Below are 27,627 nucleotides of genomic sequence, written 5' to 3' on the forward strand. Positions count from 1 at the left end.
GTTCGTAAAAAAGTTCAAAAAGAGGTCCATAAAATAGTTCAAAAAGAGTTCGTAAAATACTTCAAAAAGAGGTCGCCTGGAAATTGGGCAGATCCTTGGTTCTCTCCGCTTTGAAGTCCTTGGGTTAGAACAATATATTCCTGTTGATTAGCATACATGAGAGAAAACAGAAAACCCTTCATGTGGCTTTCCCGCTTACACGGTGGAGTTTTACGAGCCTTCTTCTTGGTAGGTTTCAAAGACAGCTTTCGTCTTCTTGCCCGGAACTCATTTCAACACAAAGTTTTTTGTGATGACATACAAACTAATTATTCTAACAATGTGGCGGGCCAGATCTGGCACCCGGGCCTTGAGTTTGACACCTGTGGTCTACAAGTCAAAGCGTGTTTTTAGCTATTTGTCATACTGTACATATATACATATTGTATACTGGCTCACTTGCACTGGCTTCCTGTGCACCTAAGATGCGACTTTAAGGTTTTACTACTTACGTATAAAATACTACACGGTCAAGCTCCTGCCTATCTTGCTGATTGTATTGTACCATATGTCCCGGCAAGAAATCTGCGTTCAAAGAACTCCGGCTTATTAGTGATTCCCAGAGCCCAAAAAAAGTCTGCGGGCTATAGAGCGTTTTCTATTGGGGCTCCAATACTATGGAATGCCCTCCCGGTAACAGTTAGAGATGCTACCTCAGTAGAAGCATTTAAGTCTCATCTTAAAACTCATTTGTATACTCTAGCCTTTAAATAGACTCGCTTTTTAGACCAGTTGATCTGCCGTTTCTTTTCTTTTCTTTTCTACTCTGCTCCGGGGTGGACCGCTAGCCTGTCCATCAGATGGGGACATCTCTACGCTGCTGACCCGTCTCCGCTCGGGATGGTTCCCGCTGGCCCCACCATGGACTGGACTTTCGCTGATGTGTTGGACTTTCACAATATTATGTCAGACCCACTCGACACCGAGGATGTCGTTGTGGCTTGTACAGCCCTTTGAGACACTTGTGATTTAGGGCTATATAAATAAACATTGATTGATTGATTGATTGATTTCAGTGTTAACGTAACGACAACACAGGCTCAAGAAAGAGTTGCTCGGTGTAATTGATCTGTTCTGTTCTGTCGTTTGAACAGGTCTCTTGACTTTGACGTCCGTCACCACGGATGAACACAAGACGCAAATTCCACCAGCGATTGCCTCGTAACCTAAGGGTTTTCTTTTGGGGGGTCATTTCTATGGTGGCCGTCTGCAAGGATGATGACGAGCCGTGGCTGAGTTTGACGTGACCTTCTGTAAACCTGGCTGTGATGACAGCTGATGCATGCGTGAGTTAATTGGAGGGACGAGAGGAAGCAGGTGGTCGCAGCCGCCTGAAGAATGAAGAACTGTGACCAGATCGTCAAAAGCTGGGGAGAGCATGAATATTTTGCTTTCAGAAGAGACCTGTCCCAACTGCAGCTCCACCGTCCATCCAAGGGTGGACGTTGTCAAATTAGTGCTCCTGGGAACGGTGCTTGTGGTGTTTTTAGTATTCGGGGTCCTCGGCAACATCCTGGTCATCCTATCGGTGCTGTGCCATCACCACTGGCGCTCCGTCACCCACTACTTCATCGCCAACCTGGCTGCGGCCGACCTACTGCTCAGCTCGGCCGTGGTGCCTTTCTCCGCCACCTCCGAAGCCCTGGGCCGGTGGATGTTCGGCCGGTCCTTCTGCAGCGTCTGGGCGGCCCTGGACGTCCTCTGCTGCACCGCCTCCATCCTCAGTCTGTGCGTGATCTCCATTGACCGCTACCTGGCCGTCAGCTACCCTCTGCGCTACCCGGCCATCGCTACCGGCCGACGAGGCCTGGCCGCGGTGGCCGCTCTCTGGGGAGTCTCGGCGGCCATATCCGTGGGCCCCCTGTTCGGCTGGAAGGAGCCCGACCCTGAAGACGAGACGGTGTGCCGGATCACGGAGGAGCCCGGCTATGCCTTGTTCTCGGCATTAGGATCTTTCTACATCCCGCTGGCCGTCATCTTGTCCATGTACTGCCGCGTGTACAGTGTGGCAAAGAGAAAGACGCGAACCCTCAAGAGAGGAAGTGACGCCGCGGGAGTCGAAGCCGAGGGGGTGACGCTGAGGGTGCACCGAGGGAACGCCGCCCGAACAGAAAAGCACGAAGAGGGCGACGGCTCTGGGAGGTCCAAACACATCACCAACACCCTGTCCAAGATGCTCAAACTGCCAAAAGAGGAGAAAGCAGCCAAGACCCTTGGCGTTGTCGTTGGGTGCTTCATTCTGTGCTGGCTACCATTTTTCCTGGTCTTACCGATTGGTAAGCAGTAATCTGAAAATATATAATTACCGTATTTTTCGGACCGGATTATAAGGCGCACTGCCGATGAGCGGGTCTATTTTAGGTCGCACCGAATTATAAGGCGCATTAATGTAAAAGACTTCCTTGTGGTCTACATAACATGTGATGGTGGTTCTTTGGTCAAAATGTTGCGTAGATGTCAGGTTCAAACACTGATGACATCTATTAAACAGACAAGAAGCAAGGAATCATGCAGAGACAGAGTTAAAATTTCTCAATGAGGAGAGACGTATTGGGCTGTACTCTTAGTTACAGTTCCAACCTACGCTCTAAGGTACAGTCCCGCGTGCTCCTCTATTTATTCGGGAGGTCCCTGACGCTGCTTCTGAAGGAAGGGGGGTAATTTCAGCAGCCCCGGTTAGACACATTATATGATTATTCATGAAATGCAAATGTGCTGACACTCGTGATATCGCCCTGTCTCTGCTTTGTCTGCGTCACGGTACTCGATGTTCGCCCTTGGCAGTCAGCAGGTCGGGTCTGGACACAAACACTGGTACGAGACAACTCGCAATCTTTTATTGCGAGTTGTCCCTTTGCACAGATAGAAAAGTACAACTTCAGCACAATTGATAATAACTATAGCAACGGCCTTTAAGCATAAGAGTTGTGTGATAATATGAACATAATTATTCTAACAATAGATGATGTTTTACACATAATCTTCAAGTCGCTTTCTGACAGTCGCATCAGGATGCGCCGTTTTGTGGGCGGGTCTTATTTACGTGGCTCACCTTCGACAGCCTCTTCTCCCCGTCATCTTTGTCGTAGCGGTGTAGCGTGCAAGGACGGGAGTGGAAGAAGTGTCAAAAAGATGGAGCTAACTGTTTTAATGACATTCAGACTTTACTTCAATCAATAACGGAGCAGCATCTCCTCATCCGTGGCTCACTAGTGCAACAACAACGCCCGAAATGTGTCCCGTGAAAAACCTCCGACCGGAACCCTCTAATAACTAAAGTTCCTTGAGTGAATAATGTAAACTCACTACACCGGTATGTTTTAGCGCTTTCATGGCGAGTTTACTGACAGATATAAGTAAGAACTTTACACTACTTTATATTAGAAATGGCAACAGCGGAGGATGAATATCCCATAACAAGAAGATAGAGGAAAAGAAGAAGCTTATTGACCACGGCATCATGCGCAAATTTTCAGGACTTATGCAGATCCCAAATGCACATCAGCAGGCACCAGAAAGTAAGAAAAGTTGCTTTTGCATAATATTGTGAAACAAACAAACAATAAAACAAAACACCAGATAATATGTCTGCTAATGGGCGCCACTTTGCGGTCCTTATACACACACCATAGTAATACTCATATCTCTGACTACGGTAGCCGTAATGGGCCGACAATCCAAAGTCGTACTAAAACATTTTGACAGATTTTTGAGCGCCGTGTGTAATGTTCTTTATTTGCAATGGAACATTTCAAGTTTTGGTGTTGTTTACTGGCGTCATATTGCAGTCTACACGTATCTCTTATGTGTGTCTGCCATCTACCGGTCACACTTATCATTACACCCTCGTACAAAATACAATTGCTTCGATGTCGGTAAGCACAACCAGAATTATTCTGTACGCACCGGGTTATAGGGCGTACTGTCAAATTTTGAGATGAAATGAAAGGATTTTAAGTGCGCCTTATAGTCCGAAAAATACGGTAAATATATTTCAAGTCTGACATACACTGTACATTAATTTGAAATATTTAAAGTCTTCTTAGTTATTGATCTATGATTAGGGCAGGGGTGTCCAAAGTGCGGCCTGGGGGCCATTTGTGGCCCGCAGGTAATTTTTTAACGGCCCCACGGCACATTTTAAAAATACGATTGAAAACAATTAAAAACATGATAAGTGGTATAAAAGAGCAAACAGGTGAAATGTAACAAGAAAATGTCGCAATGTTTACTCTAATAACACAAAGCTGCCATGCAGGCTGTTTCTTTCTTTAATGTCATTATGGAATTATTGACCTATTCAAGGCTCCAATTACGTCACATCTGAGATATTTTGGGGGAAAATGTTGCATATTTTGTGTTTGCCAAATAAAAAACTGAGCTGTTTTTAAAAAAAAAGGGCCTAAAACAAACAAACGAAAAACATAAACAACAATAAAACGTATAATTGACGGATGGATCTGAAGTTGATCTCGAGATTATTGTGTTAAAAGTAAACAGTAAAAAAAAAAATAGAATTTATTTTTTAACTCTATAATTATTTGGATCCCCAATCATTTTAGTGTGATTTGTTTTTAAGTGTCATCGCTCAAAAAATAATAATGAATTAAAATCAATGTTGTTATGAGTTATTGACCTTTTTAAGGCTCCAATTATTATATAATCTCAAATATTCCACTTACAAATTTTATTGTGTGAAAATATTGCATATTTTGTATTTTTTCCATAAAAAAACAGGGTTTTCTTTGACAAGAGCATACAACTTAAATCTTTAAAAGCGTTATATTGACAGATAGACCTAATGTTGATCTAGAGCAGGGGTCACCAACGTGGTGCCCGCGGGCACCAGGTAGCCCGTAAGGACCAGATGAGTAGCCCGCTGGCCTGTTCTAAAAATAGCTCAAATAGCAGCACTTACCAGTGAGCTGCCTCGATTTTTTAAATTTTATTTATTTACTAGCAAGCTGGTCTCGCTTTGCCCGGCATTTTTAATTCTAAAAGAGACAAAACTCAAATAGAATTTGAAAATCCAAGAAAATATTTTAAAGACTTGGTCTTCACTTGTTTAAATAAATTCATTCATTTTTTTACTTTGCTTCTTATAACTTTCAGAAAGACAATTTTAGAGAAAAAATACAACCTTAAAAATGATTTTAGGATTTTTAAACACATATACCTTTTGACCTTTTAAATTCCTTCCTCTTCTTTCCTGACAATTTAAATCAATGTTCAAGTAAATTAATTTTTTTTATTGTAAAGAATAATAAATACATTTTAATTTAATTCTTCATTTTAGCTTCTGTTTTTTCGACGAAGAATATTTGTGAAATATTTCTTCAAACTTATTATGATTAAAATTCCCAAAAAAGATTCTGGCAAATCTAGAAAATCTGTGGAATCAAATTTAAATCTTATTTCAAAGTCTTTTGAATTTCTTTTAACATTTTTGTTCTGGAAAATCTAGAAGAAATAATGATTTGTCTTTGTTAGAAATATAGCTTGGTCCAATTTGTTAAATATTCTAACAAAGTGCAGATTGGATTTTAACCTATTTAAAACATGTCATCAAAATTCTCAAATTAATCTTAATCAGGAAAATTTACTAATGATGTTCCATAAATTTTTATTTTTATTTTTTCAAAAAGATTCGAATTAGCTAGTTTTTCTCTTCTTTTTTTCGGTTGAATTTTGAATTTTAAAGAGTCGAAATTGAAGATAAACTATGTTTCAAAATTTAATTGTCATTTTTTTTGTGTTTTCTCCTCTTTTAAACCGTTCAATTAAGTGTAAATATCATTAATTGTTAATAATAACATAGAGTTAAAGGTAAATTGAGCAAATTGGCTATTTCTGGCAATTTATTTAAGTGTGTATCAAACTGGTAGCCCTTCGCATTAATCACTACCCAAGAAGTAGCTCTTGCTTTCAAAAAGGTTGGGGACCCCTGATCTAGAGATTTAAAACTTGAATAATAATACAAATAATAATACTGAATAATGACACATTTTTAATATTTTTTTGACCAAAACCCTTTGGGGTCCCCGGGATCAAGCCTGAGTGGAGGCCTAAATGTATATTTTTTATACATATATTGTATAGGTTTTTAAAATAAAAAATATAAAAATTGCCCCCGCTTGCTTTGATTTGTCAGAATGCGGCCCTCAGTGGAAAAAGTTTGCACACCCCTGGATTAGGGGTATTGCTGTTTTCCCAAATACTGTACATTGTTCGTAACCCTAGCTATTGCTAACATCCTGCTGAACGCACCATTTGAAACAGAATAAAACATGCTTTGGTACAAACTTACCAGTGTGAAAATGCAGTGAACACACCAACATGTACCAGGTGATGGCGTTAAAAGTCATGTTTGATGGTCTCACGGCTGATTTCCAGGCTATTCACCGTCTTTTTGTTAACTTAATAACTCGACTTCCTTCGGCTTTGCTAGAAATGACCGAATTTCACCGAATAATTCTTGAAGTGAATTTGCACTTGTTAAAGAAAACAACAAAACTTAATCCTAGTCTTGTATTCAGCCATGTAAATAAGCTATTCAGACCCACAATGCAATGCGTTTCTACACCACACTCTCAAGCCTTATTGCATTGTGTCTATACCTTCATCTGAATTTTCCCTGTTATCATTGAGATGAATCTGATAAGCCCGCTGTTGGCCGCTTTGATTTCCGCAGCACTTTTATAACCATGTCATCAGTTATGTTAAAAGCTCCACAGAGAGTTCATTATAAAATGTTTGCTGGTGATCCTGCATTGAATTAGCAATCACAAATAGGACAAAGTGTCTCGCTGAACAATTTTGAGTACAACTGTCAGCTTCAAACACTGATGACATCTATTAAACAGACAAGAAGCAAGGAATCACGCAGAGACAGAGTTCAATTTTGCTCAATGAGGAGAGACGTATAGGGCTGTACACTTAGTTACAGCTCCAACCTACGCTCTGAGGTACAGTCCCACGTGCTCCTCTATTTATTTGGTTTAAATTGAATTATAAAAATGTAGCTATATTTTGCTAATATAACATTGTAATAGCCAAGGTGTTGATTACTGTTTTAGTCACTGCCAGTGGAACAACAGTTCACTAATAAACCAAAACAGACAGAGTGTTTGCTGTGGGGTTTTTGATTGATTGAGACTTTTATTAGTAGGTTGCACAGTGAAGTACATATTCCGTACAATTGACCACTAAATGGCAACACCCGAATAAGTTTTTCGACTTGTTTAAGTCGGGGTCCACTTAGAGAGAGAGAGAGAGAGAGAGAGAGAGAGAGAGAGAGAGAGAGAGAGAGAGAGAGAGAGAGAGAGAGAGAGAGAGAGAGAGAGAGAGAGAGAGAGAGAGAGAGATCAGAAGGCATAAGAAAAAAGTATCTGCATTTGATTGTTTACATTTGATGATTAGCAATCCGGGGAAGGTGTTAGTTTAGGGTTGTAGCTGCCTGGAGGTGAACTTTTATTGCGGTTTTGAAGGAGGATAGAGATGCCCTTTCTTTTACACCTGTTGGGAGCGCATTCCACATTGATGTGGCATAGAAAGAGAATGAGTTAAGACCTTTGTTAGTTCGGAATCTGGGTTTAACGTGGTTAGTGGAGCTCCCCCTGGTGTTGTGGTTATGGCGGTCATTTACGTTAAGGAAGTTCAGTTCAGTTCAGTTCAGTTTGAGTTTATTTCAATTTTGTGAACACTTACAGTTTGAACAGTCACTTAAACTGAATTATATTGGTGCTTTGTTTGATTTCTTTGGTTATTCCATTACATAATTTAATTCCACATACTGATATGCTAAAGGTTGTAAGTGCATACAAATATTTTAGTAGTTTGACATGTACTTCAGGGAGGTGTAGTGGATTTTATAGACTAGGCTCAGTGCAAGTTGTTTAACTCTGTCCTCCACCTTGAGCCAGCCCACTTTGGAGAAGTGGGTAGGAGTGAGGTGGGATCTGGGGTGGAGGTCTAGAAGTAACCTGACTAGCTTGTTCTGAGATGTTTGGAGTTTAGATTTGAGGGTTTTGGAGGTGCTAGGGTACCAGGAGGTGCATGCGTAATCGAAAAAGGGTTGAACGAGAGTTCCCGCCAGAATCCTCAAGGTGCTTTTGTTGACCAGCATGAAGGTTTATTGTTCCATTACATATAAATTGTAAACATTAAATGTTATTTTTCATGGAAAAACTGAAGCTTAACTAACCTTTTCTTGGACAAAATCTAAATGGGCTTCTTAGCACCGTAGCTTTAGGTGGAGAGCTTCATGTTTCCACACAATTTTTTTTAAACCTTTCAAAAGTCAGTATAAACGGTCTTAAATTCTAAAACTAAACTCTAAATAGTCTTTTTTACTTTGTTGTTGTCAGCTATTATGGTGTGTTTTAATTTAGGACTCATTTCATCTCAATTCAAGTTTAAATTGAGTTATAAAAATGTAGCTATATTTTGCTAATATAAAATTGTAACAGCCAAGGTGTTGATTACTGTTTTAGTCACTGCCAGTGAAACAACAGTTCACTAATAAACCAAAACGGACAATCAAATTGTTTGCTGTGGGGTCCAACTCAGATGAAGCAGCCACTGCAGATTCTGGTTGCAGCGGAGCATGAAGGTTTATTGTTCCATTACATATAAATTGTAAACATTAAATGTTATTTTTCATGGAAAAACTGAAGCTTAAAGGCCTACTGAAATGAATTTTTTAAATTTAAACGGGAATAGCAGATCCATTCTATGTGTCATACTTGATCATTTCGCGATATTGCCATATTTTTGCTGAAAGGATTTAGTAGAGAAAATCGACGATAAAGTTCGCAACTTTTGCTCGCTGATAAAAAAAAGCCTTGCCTGTAGCGGAAGTAGCGTGACGTCACAGGAGCTAGTATTCCTCACAATTCCCCGTTGTTTACAATGGAGCGAGAGAGATTCGGACCGAGAAAGTGACGATTACCCCATTAATTTGAGCGAGGATGAAAGATTCGTAGATGAGGAACGTTACAGTGAAGGACTTGAGAGGCAGTGATGGACATATCTTTTTTCGCTCTGACCGTAACTTAGGTACAAGCTGGCTCATTGGATTCCACACTCTCTCCTTTTTCTATTGTGGATCACAGATTTGTATTTTAAACCACCTCGGATACTATATCCTCTTGAAAATGAGAGTCGAGAACGCGAAATGGACATTCACAGTGACTGAACATGTAAATACACGATTAATAATTTAGCTTTGCGAAGCTAAAAAAAAAATAGAAGCTAGCCTAGCTACGTAGCCAACGTGATAGCATCAGTCTCAAATGCAGATAGAAACTAAATTAAAAAAACCCTGACTGGATGGATAGACAGAAGATCAATAATACTATTAAACCATGAACATGTAAATACACGATTAATAATATTCCGCTTGGCGAAGCTAAAAAAACAGAAGCTAACCTAGCTGCGTAGCCAACGCGATAGCAGCAGTCTCAAATGCAGATAGAAACTAAATTTTAAAAAACCCTGACTGGATGGATAGACAGAAGATCAATAATACTATTAAACCATGAACATGTAAATACACGATTAATAATATTCAGCTTGGCGAAGCTAAAAAAACAGAAGCTAACCTAGCTGCGTAGCTAACTTAGATGCGGCGGCGGGCGTTGTGCGCTTTTGACGACACCCCGGCCGCCATCAGAGTCGGCAAGAAACATATATTTCCCCAAAGTTACGTACGTGACATGCACATATAGACACGCACGTACGGGCAAGCGATCAAATGTTTGGAAGCCAAAGCTGTACTCACCGTAGTGCGTCTGTTATCCTGCTCAAAACACAACACAACCTCCTGGTGTTGGTGTTGCTGCAGTCCGCCGCTCCACCGATCGCACCTACAACTTTCTTATTTACAGTCTCCAGTGTCCATTAAACAAATTGCTCAATCGCTTTATTAACAAGCGGTAACTGGTTGTAGTTCAAAAAGTAACGCACACACATACACGAGCTGCTGTTAGCCAAAAGTCACGCTCACACACACTCAAGTTCTCCGCCAACTCACTCGCGCATGCGCGTTCCCCCAAACCCTTAAAGACACAGTACACTAATGCAAATATCACAGATATTACAGTATTGTACTTAGCCGCTAAGACACCGATCGATCCCACCTACAACTTTCTTCTTTGCAGTCTCCATTGTTCATTAAACAAATTGCAAAAGATTCAGAATACTGTGGAATTTTGTCGAAGAAAACAAGAGGCTTTTCTATCGGGTCCGATGGGGTCCAACCACTTCCGTTGCTTTTGTGACGTCACGCGCATAAATCATATCCAAAGGAGTTTTTCAACCGGAAGTGTGGCGGGAATTTTAAAATGTCACTTTATAAGTTAACCCGGCCGTATTGGCATGTGTTGCAATGTTAAGATTTCATCATTGATATATAAACTATCAGACTGCGTGGTCGCTAGTAGTGGCTTTCAGTAGGCCTTTAACTAACCTGTTCTTGGACAAAATCTAAATGGCTTCTTAAACCATTCAAAAGTCAGTATAAACGGTCTTAAATTCAAAATAGTCTTTTTTATTTTGTTGTTGTCAGCTATTACGGTGTATTTTAATTTATGCTGCTATAAGGGACAAGCGGTAGAAAATGGATAGATGGATGGATGGAAAACAAAGAACAATAAGAAATCTTTGAAAATTTAAATTTTTTTGTATTAAGGCTTTTAAATGTCCCACTAAAAAATGTTTACAAAACCACATTGAACACATCATGATAACATAACCAACCTTTGTCAGATGCTCATAATGAGTAATTACGAGCATCTCACAAAGGCCATTGTTACTCGGTAATTATTAGTAATAATGTTAAAAATGAGTCAGTAATTTATTATTTTACTGAATAGAACTTGAATGTGTCATAATACAGAAGAGTTGTCCTACAGTTTTAGTGGCCATGAATGCATCAGTGCAGACAGAGCGGCTGCTGTCAATACAACATAGAATTTGTTTGTTTTGGTGTGATTACGGCAGAAAGTGACCACTTTTGTTCGATAGCGGTTTTGTTGCTGATGTTATTTTGCCGCTGATGTTGTTTTGCCGCGGTTACGGCCGACAGTAATCAGTTTTGCTCAATAAAATGAGCAAAATGTTGCTGCAGACCTCTTTTCTCCCCCTTAAAAACACAAGCATTAGGGCATTTTTACTTATGGAAAGGCGAAAAGGCACCTGGTAAACGAGACGAGAGCCGGACGCAATAGGTAATAGGTGGCTAAATTATTGCTTAGGTTAATAAATACACGTCCTCACGAATATTCATATGAATATGAAGCGACCTTGAGAAGGACAAGCGGTAGAAAAATGGATGGATATGAGGCATTGGCGAAAAAGTAAATTTGGTGTCCTTGCCTCAATCTTGTTTACGTTGTTAAAATCCATCCATCCATCCATCTTCTTCCGCTTATCCGAGGTCGGGTCGCGGGGGCAGCAGCCTAAGCAGGGAAGCCCAGACTTCCCTCTCCCCAGCCACTTCGTCTAGCTCTTCCCGGGGGATCCCGAGGCGTTCCCAGGCCAATGTGTGGTGAATTATACCGCGTACCATTTTCTTATATGATTGTGAACTAGCATGTATTTGTATTTGGTCACAGAATCCTTTAGAGGATTAGTCTATTAAGGAAATATGCCCTTAGATTGTGCCGAGTGTGAAATTTGGTGGAGGAGGAATTATGGTGTGGAGGTGGTTTTTCAGGAGTTGGGCTTGGCCCCTTAGTTCCAGTGAAAGAAACTTGGAATGCTCCAGGATACCAAAACATTTTGGACAATTCCATGCTCCCAACCTTGTGGGAACAGTTTGGAGTGTGCCCCCTTCCTCTTCCAACAGTCATCTGGTGTGGATGAACTTGACTGGCCTGCACAGAGTCCTGACCTGAACCCGATAGAACACCTCTGGGATGAATTAGAACGGAGACTGAGAGCCAGGCCTTCTCCACCAACATCAGTGTGTGACCTCACCAACGCGCTTTTGGAAGAATGGTGGAAAATTCCTATAATCACACTCCGCAACCTTGTGGACAGCCTTACCAGAAGAGTTGAAGCTGTAATAGCTGCAAAAGGTCATATTGAACCCTATGGGTTAGGAATGGGATGGCACTTCAAGTTCATATGTGAGTCAAGGCAGGTGGCCAAATACTTTCGGCAATATAGTGTAGCTTCGGGTGCAGGTGTCTATCACAGCTCGTCCAGAGAGTGTTGACTCTAGTCCCCAGGACAATTGGAATCATAAGGGAATGCAGGTCTGGATTTTAGGAGTGATAATAAAAACATTAGCAACATCCGGTAGGGAGCCCCCACAGGTAGGAGTAGAGGATAAGGGTCGCAGTTCATCTGACTCAAACTGATCAGAGGAAAGAGGTCAGGGAAAGATTGACTGGCCAAACCACGAACTGGGCTTTGTCCAGACTGGCTGGCTCTAAGGCTAGAGTTAGGAAGAGTGGGGGTCTTCGTGTAAGGGGTATTTAGGCACAGTGGTCCGAGAGTATAGCAGAAGAGTAATCGGGTCCATACTCTTTCTCCTGGAAGAGTTCCAGTCTGAGGCTCGCTGGAACAAATTAAGCTTTTTGTTCGACGATTCCTTGTTGGCGTCTTTTCACTCATCACACGACCAACAAATATACAACAATTGGCAAAGCCCGAACAACCACCTATGTGTTTTTTGATTGATTGAAACTTTTATTAGTAGATTGCACAGTGAAGTACATATTCCGTACAATTGACCACTAAATGGCAACACCCGAATAAGTTTTTCAACTTGTTTAAGTCGGGGTCCACTTAAATTGATTCATGATACAGATACATACTATTTTCATAATACAGTCATCACACAAGATAATCATCAGAGTATATACATTGAATTATTTACATTATTTACAATCCGGGGTGTGGGATGTGGAGTGGTTAGGTTTGGTTGGTATCAACAATTGCATCATCAGAGAAATTGACATTGAAACAGTGTAGGACTGACTTGGTAGGATATGTACAGCAGGTAGTGGACACAGAGAGAGAGATAAGAAAGTATAAGAAAAAGTGTCTACATTTGATTATTTACATTTGATTATTTACAATCCGAAGAGGTATGATGAGGAAGGGAGGGTGTTAGTTTAGGGTTGAAGTTGTCTGGAGGTGTTCTTTTAGTCCTGAAGGAGGATAGAGATGCCCTTTCTTCTACACCTGTTGGGAGCGCATTCCACATTGATGTGGCATAGAAAGAGAATGAGTTAAGACCTTTGTTAGATCGGAATCTGGGTTGAACGTGGTTAGTGGAGCTCCCCCTGGTGTTGTGGTTATTTCGGTCATTTACGTTAAGGAAGTAGTTTGACATGTACTTCGGTATCAGGGAGGTGTAGCGGATTTTATAGACTAGGCTCAGTGCAAGTTGTTTAACTCTGTCCTCCACCCTGAGCCAGCCCACTTTGCCAAAGTATCCACAGCCTGAAGAAATGTACATACATCAGCCATGAAGTTGGCGTGAGGCAGCGCACATTTCCACGTCAGTCAGTGTTGATACATCTCATCTTAGCCAGGTTTTTGTGAGCAACCAAGCCTACTACATGAGGTGCAGGTACAGCAGTGGCCAAAGCTGTTGCTGCCAGATACTTTTGCATAACAATTGCTCAAAACATCAGTCAGCGTGTCAACACTTTACCTCTGGAGTTTCCACGAAGACACATTTAGAAATTCAATCCCAAGCAGCCAACTAACCACATCAGGCAGCATGATGGTGCGGGGTGGTCTTCGACTGCGAGACGGAATAGAGTGAGCTGCTCTCCTATGAAAGCCATTACAGATAACAAGCATGAGGCTTAATAGGCTGTAATGCTCACAGGCATCCTCAGTCCCCGGGTCGCCTCTCAAGGCAGCCATGTCATCACAGGGAAAGAAAAAATACACTTCTGCATTTCAACCCAGACAGACCTTCACGGCTCATAGCGCCGCACTCCTTGCCAGCTCCAAGGCAACGATAGCTCGGTTTTCCCAGGGTGAGAGCTTGAAAAAACTGCTGAAGTTTGGGTTTAGATAGATAGATAGATAGGTATTTATTGTCACTGCACAAGTACAACGAAACTTTGTTTTGCAGCACAAACCCGTTCAAGATGAGACAAACAAACAGTGTGCAGGGTTACAGAACAGGAACGCTGATGGGTCGCCACAAGGCGCCCTGTAAAAGATGGAGAAAAAGGTAAAAAGCTGGGGAAGGATGAGTAAAAAAAAATACAATCTAGACTGGGCTCCTAAGGGGGCCCAGTCTGGAATGGGAAAAAACCTCCATAGCAAAGCACATATACATATTACAATGTACATCTCCAGATATCTAGCAACAGAGGGAAGGGAGTGCGGGGTCATGATGGCAGGCCGCAGCTCTCAATCAATCAATCAATGTTTATTTATATAGCCCTAAATCACAAGTTTCTCAAAGGGCTGTCAGGCGCTGACCATCCATTCATCACCCCTATGTGAATTGCGTCGAGGGCGTTGTGTTGGGGGGTGTGGGGTGTGTATGTGTGGCGTATATTTTTGCGGATGCATGTTTGTGTGTAAGCCTGCAGTGTGTATCTGTTCCGCGGCCATGATGTCGTACAGTCGCTAGTCCAAAGTCAACAACAACAAGTTTGTGTCCATGAGAGACAAGAAGGGAGTTTGTTGTGTCTTGGCTGCACTGTCCTTCGGGAGAGTCTCGAAGCCAGGGGAACAATCCAAGTTAGAACATTTGTATGCGAGTGAAAATAAAATGTGCACTCTAAATTGTCTACGACAATTTAGAGTGTTTTTGTGAATTTGGTGTCCCTAAAACCACAGGGTGTGTTTTTTTGTTGGTTTGTGCTGAAGCCACCAGCCCGTCATTGCAGATGCTAGCTGGCAGCTCTCGTATGGCGCGACGGATCGCTAAATGGGAACAACTCGGGGCGAAAAAATAAATGTTGTCTTGTGAATATTTCTGCTCAGGGTGGGAATTCATCAGCACTTTTCAGCAATTGTGCATCTGATATGATATACAGTCGTGGTCAAAGTGTACATACACTTGTAAAGAACATCATGTCATGGCTGTCTTGAGTTTGCAATCATTTCTACAACTCTTATTCTAGTTTCTTCAAAATAGCCACCCTTTGCTCTGATTACTTTTTCGCACACTCTTGGCATTCCTAGTTTTGATTAGGGATGTCCGATAATGGCTTTTTGCCAATATCCGATATTGTCCAACTCTTAATTACAGATACCGATATCAACCGATACCGCTATATATACAGTCGTGGAATTAACACATTATTATGCGTAATTAGGACAACAGCTATGGTGAAGATAAGGTCCTTTTTTTTTTAATTAATAAAATAAAATAAGATAAATAAATTAAAAACATTTTCTTGAATAAAAAAGAAAGTAAAAAAATATAAAAACAGTTACATAAAAACTAGTAATTAATGAAAATGAATAAAATTAACTGTTAAAGGTTAGTACTATTAGTGGACCAGCAGCACGCACAATCATGTGTGCTTACGGACTGTATCCCTTGCAGACTGTATTGATATACATCAGTGGTTCTTAACCTTGTTGGAGGTACCGAACCCCACCAGTTTCATATGCGCATTCACCGAACCCTTCTTTAGTGAAAAATATATATTTTTTTTTTTTTCAAATTCAAGACAAAGTTATATGTTTTTTTTACCGGTGCACAAAATGAACCGTACATGAACATCACCTTGTTCAAAGAACAAAACCAACACAGTGCATGAACTCACAACAAATTACTTCTGCTGTTGCCGTATCCGTATAACGCCGATAGGGAGAAGTTTTTATTTACACGATGAGTCGGGTGTGTCTCGACCTCCGCGGCGGAGGGTCCGCCGAACCCCTGAGGCCGACTCACCGAACCCCTAGGGTTCGATCGAACCCAGGTTAAGAACCACTGATCTATATTGATATATAATGTGAGATAGGCTCCAGCGCCCACCGCGACCCCGAAGGGAATAAGCGGTAGAAAATGGATGGATGGATGGAACCAGAATATTAATAACAGAAAGAAACAACCCTTTTGTGTGAATGAGTGTAAATGGGGGAGGGAGGTTTGTTGGGTTGGTGTACTAATTGTAAGTGTATCTTGTGTTTTTTTAAAAAAACGATACCGATAATTTAAAAAAACGATACCGATCATTTTCGATATTACCGGACATCTCTAGTTTTGATGTGACAATCTACAATGTACACTACCGTTCAAAAGTTTGGGGCCACCCAAACAATTTTGTGGAAAAGCCTTAATTTCTAAGAACAATAATAGACTGTCGAGTTTCAGATGAAAGTTCTCTTTTTCTGGCCATTTTGAGCGTTTAATTGACCCCACAAATGCGATGCTCCAGAAACTCAATCTGCTCAAAGGAAGGTCAGTTTTGTAGCTTCTGTAACGAGCTCAACTGTTTTCAGATGTGTGAACATGATTGCACAAGGGTTTTCTAATCATCAATTAGCCTTCTGAGCCAATGAGCAAACACATTGTACCATTAGAACACTGGAGTGATAGTTGCTGGAAATGGGCCTCTATACACCTATGTAGATATTGCACCAAAAAGCAGACATTTGCAGCTAGAATAGTCATTTACCACATTAGCAATGTATAGAGTGTATTTCTTTCAAGTTAAGACTAGTTTAAAGTTATCTTCATTGAAAAGTACAGTGCTTTTCCTTCAAAAATAAGGACATTTCCATGTGACCCCAAACTTTTGAACGGTAGTGTAAATAGTCATTAAAATAAAGAAAACGCATTGAATGAGAAGGTGTGTCCAAACTTTTGGCTTGTACTGTATATTTCTTTTTAGACATGGACCAAAAAAAGACCTGCTGCATGAACATATTTTTGTTTGATGGGATGATATAAAAGTAGAGATGTCCGATAATATCGGCCTGCCGATATATGCGTTAAAATGTAATATCGGAAATTATCGGTATCGGTTTTTTTATTATCGGTATAGGTTTTTTTTGTTTTTTTGTAATTAAATCAACATAAAAAACACAAGATACACTTACAATTAGTGCACCAACCCAAAAAACCTCCCTCCCCCATTTACACTCATTCACACAAAAGGGTTGTTTCCTTCTGTTATTAATATTCTGGTTCCTACATTATATATCAATATATATCAACACAGTCTGCAAGGGATACAGTCCGTAAGCACACATGATTGTGCGTGCTGCTGGTCCACTAATAGTACTAACCTTTAACAGTTAATTTTACTCATTTTCATTCATTACTAGTTTCTATGTAACTGTTTTTATATTGTTGTACTTTCTTTTTTATTCAAGAACATGTTTTTAATTTATTTATCTTATTTTACTAATTTTTTAGAAAAGTACCTTATCTTCACCATACCTGGTTGTCCAAATTAGGCATAATAATGTGTTAATTCCACGACTGCATATATCGGTTGATATCGGTATCTGTAATTAAAGAGTTGGACAATATCGGAATATCGGATATCGGCAAAAAACCATTATCGGACATCCCTATATAAAAGTCATCAAATTAAATGTATAAATATAAAAGAACAGAAGTCTGAGCCTTGAATCCAATCAATAAAAATGTAATATCCAGTGCACTTCAGAGCTGATCTTACAAATTACAGTAGGTCAACTTTTTCAGACGTAATTCCACCCTGCTGACACGAGACTTTGTAGAGGTCCAAAACTAAGAATTGCCAAGGATGCTGCTGGCTACAAGTACAAAAATAAAGTAATTTATCTGCAAGGCTCCAAGAGTCCGGTCAAGTCAGTCAGATAGTGGTTACTGACGGACGGCGAAGCACGGAGAAGGTCTGCGTTTTTGCTGTTCAGCAGCAGTTACGTATCCCGTGGAAATCCGGGGTAAATATTTTGTCGGCAGCCCAAGCTGTCACGCTGCTTTACAAATAAACTGTTGACTGATTCTCGCACGACACCCGGTGCACATTCTCGTCTTCCTTTTGTTAGAATAATTATAAGTATAAGTTATCACACAACTCTTATGCTTAAAGGCCGTTGCTATAGTTATTATCAATTGTGCTGAAGTTGTACTTTTCTATCTGTGCAAAGACACAACTTGTGGTCTTGCTTTGCGAAGTTTTCTCTTGCCAGCAGTTTGGTTTCCAGACCCTGCCTGCTGACAGCCAAGGACGGACATCGAGTACCTCGGCGCGGACAGGACTGAGACAGGGTGAAATCACGAGTGTCAGCAGATTTCCGTTCTGAATAATCACGTATTGTGTCTACTGGGGGCTGCTTGCAGACTCAGTGATGTTAACTAGGGACCTCCCAAATAAATAGAGGAGCATGTGGGACTGTACCTTAGAGCGTAGGGTGAAACTGTGACAGTGTACAGCCCAATACGTCTCTCCTCATGAGCAAAATTCAACTCTGTCTCTGCCTGATTCCTTCTTCTTGTCTTGTGTAGTAGATAGTTTGGTGTTTGAACCTGACTCCGTTACATAAGCTAACGTTTCAAACGCATGCATCCTTTTACGGACAAAAACTGTCGTTGGGTTTCTATTTCCGTGCGATACCCGTGCCATATTTCTACACTTAATTAATCCAATGCTTCACAGCTGATTATTATCGATTGAGGTGGCTGCGACCGACGCAGCCGAATCGCTCGCTTGTCATAACCGGGTATCTGATCGCATCGGTTTATTGTTGACAAGCCTAGTTGTCATGTAGCACTATTGCTAAACATTTCAAATAAGAACATAAAACCGCGACTTACAATGTCCACTCTCATTGGGATGCCTACTGACAGGATGGTTGTATCTTTCAGCACTTGCGCCCTCAAGGAGAGGGGGGAATTTTACATGTCGACATCATTCTTAGTGCCAGAATAGTGAAATAAGTGACAAACTCGTGAGCATTCGAGGGGCCCTTTAAGGATGGCTTGATCAAAAAGTGGCTTTAATCAAAAAACGACATCCAAACCTTTGGTCAAATATTTTGACTCGGGGGCCACATTAAGAGAAAAAAATGTGTCTGGGGGGGGCAATGTGTGTGTGTATAAATCAGGGGTCACCAACGTGGTGCCCGCGGGCACCAGGTAGCCCGTAAGGACCAGATGAGTAGCCCGCTGGCCTGTTCTAAAAGTAGCTCAAATAGCAGCACTTACCAGTGAGCTGCCTCTATTTTTTTAAATTGTATTTATTTACTAGCAAGCTGGTCTCGCTTTGCCCGACATTTTTAATTCTAAGAGAGACAAAACTCAAATAGAATTTGAAAATCCAAGAAAATATTTTAAATACTTGGTCTTCGCTTGTTTAAATTCATTATTTTTTTTTACTTTGCTTCTTATAACTTTCAGAAAGACAATTTTAGAGAAAAAATACAACCTTAAAAATGATTTTAGGATTTTTAAACACATATACCTTTTTACCTTTTAAATTCCTTCCTCTTCTTTCCTGACAATTTAAATCAATGTTCAAGTAAATACATTTTTTTTATTGTAAAGAATAATAAATACATTTTAATTAAATTCTTCATTTTAGCTTCTGTTTTTTCGACGAAGAATATTTGTGAAATATTTCTTCAAACTTATTATGATTAAAATTTTAAAAAATATATTCTGGCAATTCTAGAAAATCTGTAGAATCAAATTTAAATCTTATTTCAAAATCTTTTGAATTTATTTTAAAATGTTTGTTCTGGAAAATCTAGAAGAAATAATGATTTGTCTTTGTTAGAAATATAGCTTGGTCCAATTTTTTATATATTCTAACAAAGTGTAGATTGGATTTTAACCTTTTTAAAACATGTCATCAAAATTCTAAAATTTATCTTAATCAGGAAAAATTACTAATGATGTTCCATAAATTCTTTTTTTAATTTTTTCAAAAAGATTCGAATTAGCTAGTTTTTCTGTTCTTTTTTTCGGTTGAATTTTGAATTTTAAAGAGTCGAAATTGAAGATAAACTATGTTTCAAAATTTAAGTGTCATTTTTTTCGTGTTTTCTCCTCCTCTTCGCTTCTTGGTCAGTTCATCAAGAGTGGACTTTTGGTCTCCCTGGCTTCCTCTTGCCTTGAGGGTTATAGTCCAGGGGCCGTACTTATCAAGCTTCTCAGAATTACTCCTAAGAAGTCTGCTAAGAGTTGACTTAAGAGTAAATAAATTCTTCGCTGAAAGCTGCACTTAAAAGTTAGTTATCAAGCGTCTTACTCACACTTTCAGCGAAGTGTAGGACTGAATCTTAAGTGTCACACTCAGAGCTGAATTACGACATTACTATGTGCCGTAAACGCAATTTTAGGTGACGTCATTTCTGTGTCCATAGAAATGACCAATCACGGAAGGGAATCCGTTGTCTAAGAATAAAGAAATATCTTGGAAATATTTAAGTGGACAATGGGAGTGTATATTTTGACAATAAACTACAAAATAATACAAAACAAACTAGTCCCCGCCGGCACTCACGCTACCGCTCCCTCTCTTCTCTTCTCTCGCCCACACACTCACTGACGTCACTCACCTCACGGCCACACACATACGCTACTGTCATAACATTTTCTTTCCAATTCATTAATTAGGCAACTAGTTTGAAACTGGTGTGGGTGGCTCTATATATACTAGCCCACTGCAGCCACATGCAGAAATCAACATGGAATCGAAAAGTATTAAATCTGTGACAAAAATAATACCCGCTCTGTCCAAACGATACCGTTTGATCAGCTGCTCGTCATCAAACAAATCCAGGACATCGTTCCGCTCCCTGAACGTTCGCGCACGTCTCTCTCGCCTCAGTGCCATCCCCTGCTGGCAACTCCTAACCACTTAAGACACCTCTGAAGGTCTCTTAAATATCGTGGAGAGTAGGAGTGATTCTTAGACTTAAGAACGTTGATAAAAAGCTTGTATTCTTAAGTTTGAGAGTAGGACTAAATTTCGCAAATTCTCAGGACTTAAGTGTAAAATGGCACTCTAAGAAGCTTGATAAGTACGGCCCCAGGGCTTGTCTTGCTATGTTTCTCGGATCCATTCCTAAGTGTATGGCCGATCCATCCCCACTTTCTGCTTTTGATTTCATTTTGAATTAGCTCTTGGTTCATGCGTCTCCACAGGTCTACATTTGATATCTTGTTGGGCCACCGAATCCTCAGTATGTACCTGAGGATCACGGGACACATTTCGGGCGTTGTTGTTGCACTAGTGAGCCACGGATGAGGAGACGCTGCTCCGTTATTGATTGAAGTAAAGTCTGAATGTCATTAAAACAGTTAGCTCCGTCTTTTGACACTTCTTCCACTCCCGTCCTTGCACGCTACACCGCTACAACAAAGATGACGGGGAGAAGACGCCGTCGAAGGTGAGCCACGTAAATAAGACCCGCCCACAAAACGCCGCATCCTGAAGCGACTGTCAGATGATCTGTAAAACATCATCTATGCAACATTTTGACCAAAGAACCACCATTACATGTTATGTAGACCACAAGGAAGTCTTTTACATTTAGAAAAAAATCATAAAATAACCCCTTTAAAGGCCTACTGAAATGAAATGTTTTTATTTAAACGGGGATAGCAGATCCATTCTATGTGTCATACTTGATCATTTCGCGATATTGCCATATTTTTGCTGAAAGGATTTAGTAGAGAACATCGACGATAAAGTTCGCAACTTTTGATCGCTGATAAAAAAAAAAGCCTTGCCTGTACCGGAAGTAGCGTGACGTCACAGGTTGAAAGGCTCCTCACATTTCCCCATTGTTTACACCAGCAGCGAGAGAGATTCGGACCGAGAAAGCGACGATTACCCCATTAATTTGAGCAAGGATGAAAGAATTGTGGATGAGGAACGTGAGAGTGAAAGACTAGAGTGCAGTGCAGGACGTATCTTTTTTCGCTCTGACTGTAACTTAGGTACAAAGGTTCATTGGATTCCACACTTTCTCCTTTTTCTATTGTGGATCACGGATTTGTATTTTAAACCACCTGGGATACTATATCCTCTTGAAAATGAGAGTCGAGAACGCGAAATGGACATTCACAGTGACTTTTATCTCCACGACAATACATCGGCGAAGCTCTTTAGCTACGGAGCTAACGTGATAGCATCGGGCTTAAATGCAGATAGAAACAAAAGAAATAAACCCCTGACTGGAAGGATAGACAGAAAATCAACAATGCTATTAAACCATGGACATGTAACTACACGGTTAATGCTTTCCAGCCTGGCGAAGCTTAACAATGCTGTTGCTAACGACGCCATTGAAGCTAACTTAGCTAGGAGACCTCGACAGAGCTATGCTAAACACATTAGCTATCCCCCTACGCCAGCCAGCCCTCATCTGCTCATCAACACCCGTGCTCGCCTGCGTTCCAGCGATCGACGGAGCGACAAAGGACTTCACCCGATCATAGATGTGGTCGGCGGCCCGGAGACGGAGGAAGTCAAGGTGAGGTCGGCGGCTAGCGCGTCTGCTATCTAACTCAAAGTCCTCCTGGTTGTGTTGCTGCAGCCAGCCGCTAATACACCGATCCCACCTACAGCTTTCTTCTTTGCAGTCTTCATTGTTCATTAAACAAATTGCAAAAGATTCACCAACACAGATGTCCAGAATACTGTGGAATTATGTGGTGAAAACAGAGCTTTTTGTATTGGATCCAATGGGGTCCGAATACTTCCGTTCACTCCGTGACGTCACACACATACGTCATCATACCGAGACGTTTTCAACCGGAAGTTTCGCGGGAAATTTAAAATTGCACTTTATAAGTTAACCCGGCCGTATTGGCATGTGTTGCAATGTTAAGATTTCATCATTGATATATAAACTATCAGACTGCGTGGTCGGTAGTAGTGGCTTTCAGTAGGCCTTTAATGCGCCCTACGGTCCGGAAAATAGGGTAATTTGATTATCGGGTCTTTGCCAGCTATGTCAAACTGAGGGTTACGTATTGACGACCACTCATATGTTGATTGATGTCTGCCTGTGTCCTAGGATCAATCTTCCCATCCTGCAAGCCTCCTGAGACCGTCTTCAAAATAACCTTCTGGCTGGGCTACTTCAACAGCTGCATTAACCCCGTCATCTACCCGTGCTTCAGCCAGGAGTTCAAGAAGGCCTTTTGCCACGTGCTCCACGGCCGCTGTCTGGGGAGTGTCCAACACCAAGGACCTCAGCCAGCGTCTAATACCGCTGACTCGTCAGTCGTAGGTGGTGTTGTTTCGAGGGGATGCTGTGGGACGTTATCATTGTCCTCCGCGAAGGACGATGCCAGTCCCACAAGCCAGAGGAAGAGTCTACTGAGGTCTTGGTGTTTCTCAGCTAGTCCAAGTCCGGTACCAAAGAACTGCTCGGCTAAGGTTTTACGCCTTTCTCTTAATGTCACTGGTGAAGCCGTTTGACCGCAGTCTTTTAGTATTTTAAATCGCATGTACAGTCGTGGTCGAAAGTTGACATACGCTTGTAAAGAACATCATGTCATGGCTGAAATTATTCTCTGCATTTGACCCATCACCCTTGATCACCCCCTGGGAGGTGAGGGGAGCAGTGGGCAGCAGCGGTGGCCGCGCCCAGGAATCATTTTTGGTGATTTAACCACCAATTCCAACCCTTGATGCTGAGTGCCAAGCAGGGAGGTAATGGCTCCCATTTGTATAGTCTTTGGTATGACTCGGCCGGGGTTTCAACTCACAACCTACCCATCTCAGGGCGGACACTCTAACCACGAGGCCACTGTGTAGGTTTGGTTCTTTTATGAATTTATTATGGGTCTTCTGAAAATGTGAGGGTCAAAAGTATACATACAGCAATGTTAATATTTGCGTACATGTCCCTTTGTCACGACGAGGTTTTCCCAGCTTACTGCGGGGTTCGTTCATGAACCAACAACGTGACTGTTGCATACAGCAAACAGTCACGTAAGTTTTGTTGGTTCATGCAACAGCTAGTAAGTTTTCCTTGCCATAGTCTATGCCAGGGGTCACCAACCTTTTTGAAACCAAGAGCTACTTCTTGGGTACTGATTAATGCGAAGGGCTACCAGTTTGATACACACTTAAATAAATTGCCAGAAATAGCCAATTTGCACAATTTACCTTTAACTCTGTTATTATTAATAATGAATGACATTTACACTTAATTGAATGGTTTAAAAGAGGAGAAAACACGAAAAAAATGACAATTAAATTTTGAAACATAGTTTATCTTCAATTTCGACTCTTTAAAATTCAAAATTCAACCGAAAAAAAGAAGAGAAAAACTAGCTAATTCTAATCTTTTTGAAAAAATAAAAAAAATAATTTATGGAACACCATTAGTAATTTTTCCTGATTAAGATTAATTTTAGAATTTTGATGACATGTTTTAAATAGGTTAAAATCCAATCTACATTTTGTTAGAATATATAACAAATTGGACCAAGCTATATTTCTAACAAAGACAAATCATTATTTCTTCTAGATTTTCCAGAACAAAAATTTTAAAAGGAATTCAAAAGACTTTGAAATAAAATTTAAATTTGATTCTACAGATTTTCTAGATTTGCCAGAATAGTTTTTTTGAATTTTAATCATAAGTTTGAAGAAATATTTCACTAATATTCTTCGTCGAAAAAACAGAAGCTAAAATGAAGAATTAAATCAAAATGTATTTATTATTCTTTACAATAAAAAAAAAATTTTTACTCAAACATTGATTTAAATTGTCAGGAAAGAAGAGGAAGGAATTTAAAAGGTAAAAAGGTATATGTGTTTAAAAATCCTAAAATCCTTTTTAAGGTTGTATTTTTTCTCTAAAATTGTCTTTCTGAAAGTTATAAGAAGCAAAGTAAAAAAAATAATGAATTTATTTAAACAAGTGAAGACCAAGTCTTTAAAATATTTTCTTGGATTTTCAAATTTTATTTGAGTTTTGTCTCTTAGAATTAAAAATGTCGGGCAAAGCGAGACCAGCTTGCTAGTAAATAAATAACATTTAAAAAATAGAGGCAGCTCACTGGTAAGTGCTGCTATTTGAGCTATTTTTAGAACAGGCCAGCGGGCTACTCATCTGGTCCTTACGGGCTACCTGGTGCCCGCGGGCACCGCGTTGGTGACCCCTGGTCTATGCTAAGTATTTGCTTTAGATCCAAGTGTGATCAGCACGTCGTGCCTTCGCCTTGTGTTCCGTTTTGTTGTACTACTTTTATTTTTGAGAATTAAATCATGTTCTTACATGCACGCATTGTCCGGAATGGTCCGTCTGCATTTTGGGAGAACGAACGCCGCAGTAAGCTGCGAAAACGTCGTCGTGACAGAATGACGCCTTGGAGCAGGAAGGGTTGCTAGCCTTGGAGCAGGAAGAGTTGCTAGCCTTGGAGCAGGAAGAGTTGCTAGCCTTGGAGCAGGAAGAGTTGCTAGCCTTGGAGCAGGAAGAGTTGCTAGCCTTGGAGCAGGAAGAGTTGCTAGCCTTGGAGCAGGAAGAGTTGCTAGTCTTGGAGCAGGAACTAGCCTTGGAGCAGAGACAGGTGGCGGAGAGGATGGCATCTTCAGGTCCACCTGGGCTGAGGTTAGCCGTGACCTTGGGGGAGGTGGCCTAGCTGGAGGCTGTGGCTTGACACGCCGAAGAACTCGTGGTGGTGGCTGGGCCGGAGGTTGCTGCCTGGCTGGGCGCAGCTGAACCACCCCACTAGCACAGCTCCCAGCACTATCCCCATGGAAACTAAAACAAACCCAGAGGTGCACAAACAGGAACTAAGGGAGTCCAGAACTAACAAAAACATGATCCGGACCACGGATCATGACACCCTTGGCAAGTTTCACTGCAATAAGGCGGTAGCCATCCACAAGCTTCTTGAAAGCTTCTGCTTGAATTTTTGACCACTCCTCTTGACAAAATTGGTGCAGTTCAGCTAAATGTGTTGGTTTTCTGACATGGACTTGTTTCTTCAGCATTGTCCACACGTTTAAAGTCAGGACTTTGAGAAGGCCATTCTAAAACCTTAATTCTAGCCTGATTTAGCCATTCCTTTACCACTTTTGACGTGTGTTTGGGGTCATTGTCCTGTTGGAACACCCAACTGCGCCCAAGACCCAACCTCCGGGCTGATGATTTTAGCTTGTCCTGAAGAATTTGGAGGTAATCTTCCTTTTTTATTGTCCCATTTAAAGCACCAGTTCCATTGGCAGCAAAACAGGCCCAGTGCATAATACTACCACCACCATGCTTGACGGTAGGTATGGTGTTCCTGGGATTAAAGGCCCCACCTTTTCTCCTCCAAACATATTGCTGGGTATCGTGGCCAAACAGCTCAATTTTTGTTTCATCTGACATCACATGGACAAAGATAAGACCTTCTGGAGGAAAGTTCTGTGGTCAGATGAAACAAAAATTTAGCTGTTTGGCCACAATACCCAGCAATATGTTTGGAGGAGAAAAGGTGAGGCCTTTAATCCCAGGAACACCATGCTCTAATCCAGGGGTGTCCAAAGTGCGGCATTTGCGGCCCGCAGTTAATTGTTTAGCGGCCCGCCACACATTTTGGAAATGCCATTGCAAAAATCAAAAAAACATTAAAAAAGTGGAATGAGGTGAAATCTAACTAGAAAATGTTGCAATGTTGACACAAAGCTGCCATGCAGGCTATTTTTTTCTTTTGTCTATCTTTATTTTCTTATTTGGGGCAATGGCAAAAAAAGGAAAATAATTCATTATTATTGATTTTTTTTGTCTTTATTTTCCTTTTTTTGCCATTGCCCAAAAAAAAAAAATAAAGACAAAAAATCAAAGAAAACTTGGATGTTTTTATATGGCAACCACACAATATATGCAATATTTTTCCACATAAAACATTTAAATGTGAAATATTTGAAGTAATTTGAGCCTTGAAGATGTCAATAATTTATTATTATTGATTTTTTTTGTCTTTATTTTTCTTTTTTTGCCATTGCCCCCCCCAAAAAAATAAAGACAAAAAATTATTGATTTTTTTTGTCTCTATTATTTTTTGGGGGGCAATGGCAAAAAAAGAAAAATAAAGACCAAAAAAATCAAAAATTTTTTGTCTTTATTTTTTTTTTTTGGGCAATAGCAAAAAAAGAAAAATAAAGACAAAACAAATCAATAATAATGAATTAATGACATCTTCAAGGCTCAAATTACTTCAAATATTTCACATTCAAATGTTTTATGTGGAAAAATATTGCATAAATTGTGTGGTTGCCATATAAAAACATCCAAGTTTTCTTTGACAAAAGAGCATAAAACAAAGAAATTAATAGTTCAAACGTAAAATGGACAGCTATATCTGAAGTTGATCTCGTAACTTAAGTGTTGAAAGTAAAACAAATAATAATAAAAACGTATCACTTTATGAGTGGGGTACCTTTTGGATCCCAAAGATATTTAGTGGGATTTTATTTATCTTTTCACTGTGATTAAATAAATAAATAATAAATAAATAAATCAAAAATAATAATGAAATAATAAATAAATAAAAAATAAATAAATGAAACTGTGTACATACATCTACTGATGCTTAGTCTGGACACATCCTCAGTGACCTCTTGGATTCACCGGGCGTTTCGGGTCTCTCAACTGGTCATACGCCCTCCTCCAAGCGACCCAACCGGGGGTGATCAAATCCCC

At 40.4% G+C, this 27,627-nt stretch overlaps 1 protein-coding gene across 1 annotated transcript; it reads left to right on the forward strand.

Annotated features, from left to right (window-relative positions):
- Positions 1–1,321: 1,321 nt before the first annotated feature.
- LOC133638623 (alpha-1A adrenergic receptor-like) lies at positions 1,322–23,405 on the forward strand. The gene is made up of 3 exons (XM_062031413.1): positions 1,322–1,325; positions 1,407–2,315; positions 22,999–23,405. Exons 1-3 carry the CDS (start codon positions 1,322–1,324, stop codon positions 23,403–23,405), a joined length of 1,320 nt encoding a protein of 439 aa, XP_061887397.1.
- The last annotated feature ends 4,222 nt before the right edge of the window (positions 23,406–27,627 follow it).

Source organism: Entelurus aequoreus, linkage group LG21 (genome assembly GCF_033978785.1).
Source record: "Entelurus aequoreus isolate RoL-2023_Sb linkage group LG21, RoL_Eaeq_v1.1, whole genome shotgun sequence".
In the NCBI taxonomy this organism is placed as follows: Eukaryota; Metazoa; Chordata; class Actinopteri; order Syngnathiformes; family Syngnathidae; genus Entelurus; species Entelurus aequoreus.

Coding starts and splice junctions, on each gene's coding strand:
- LOC133638623 (XM_062031413.1), top strand. Junction 2,316..22,998: donor TTTCCTGGTCTTACCGATTG/GTAAGCAGTAAT, acceptor CCTGTGTCCTAG/GATCAATCTTCCCATCCTGC.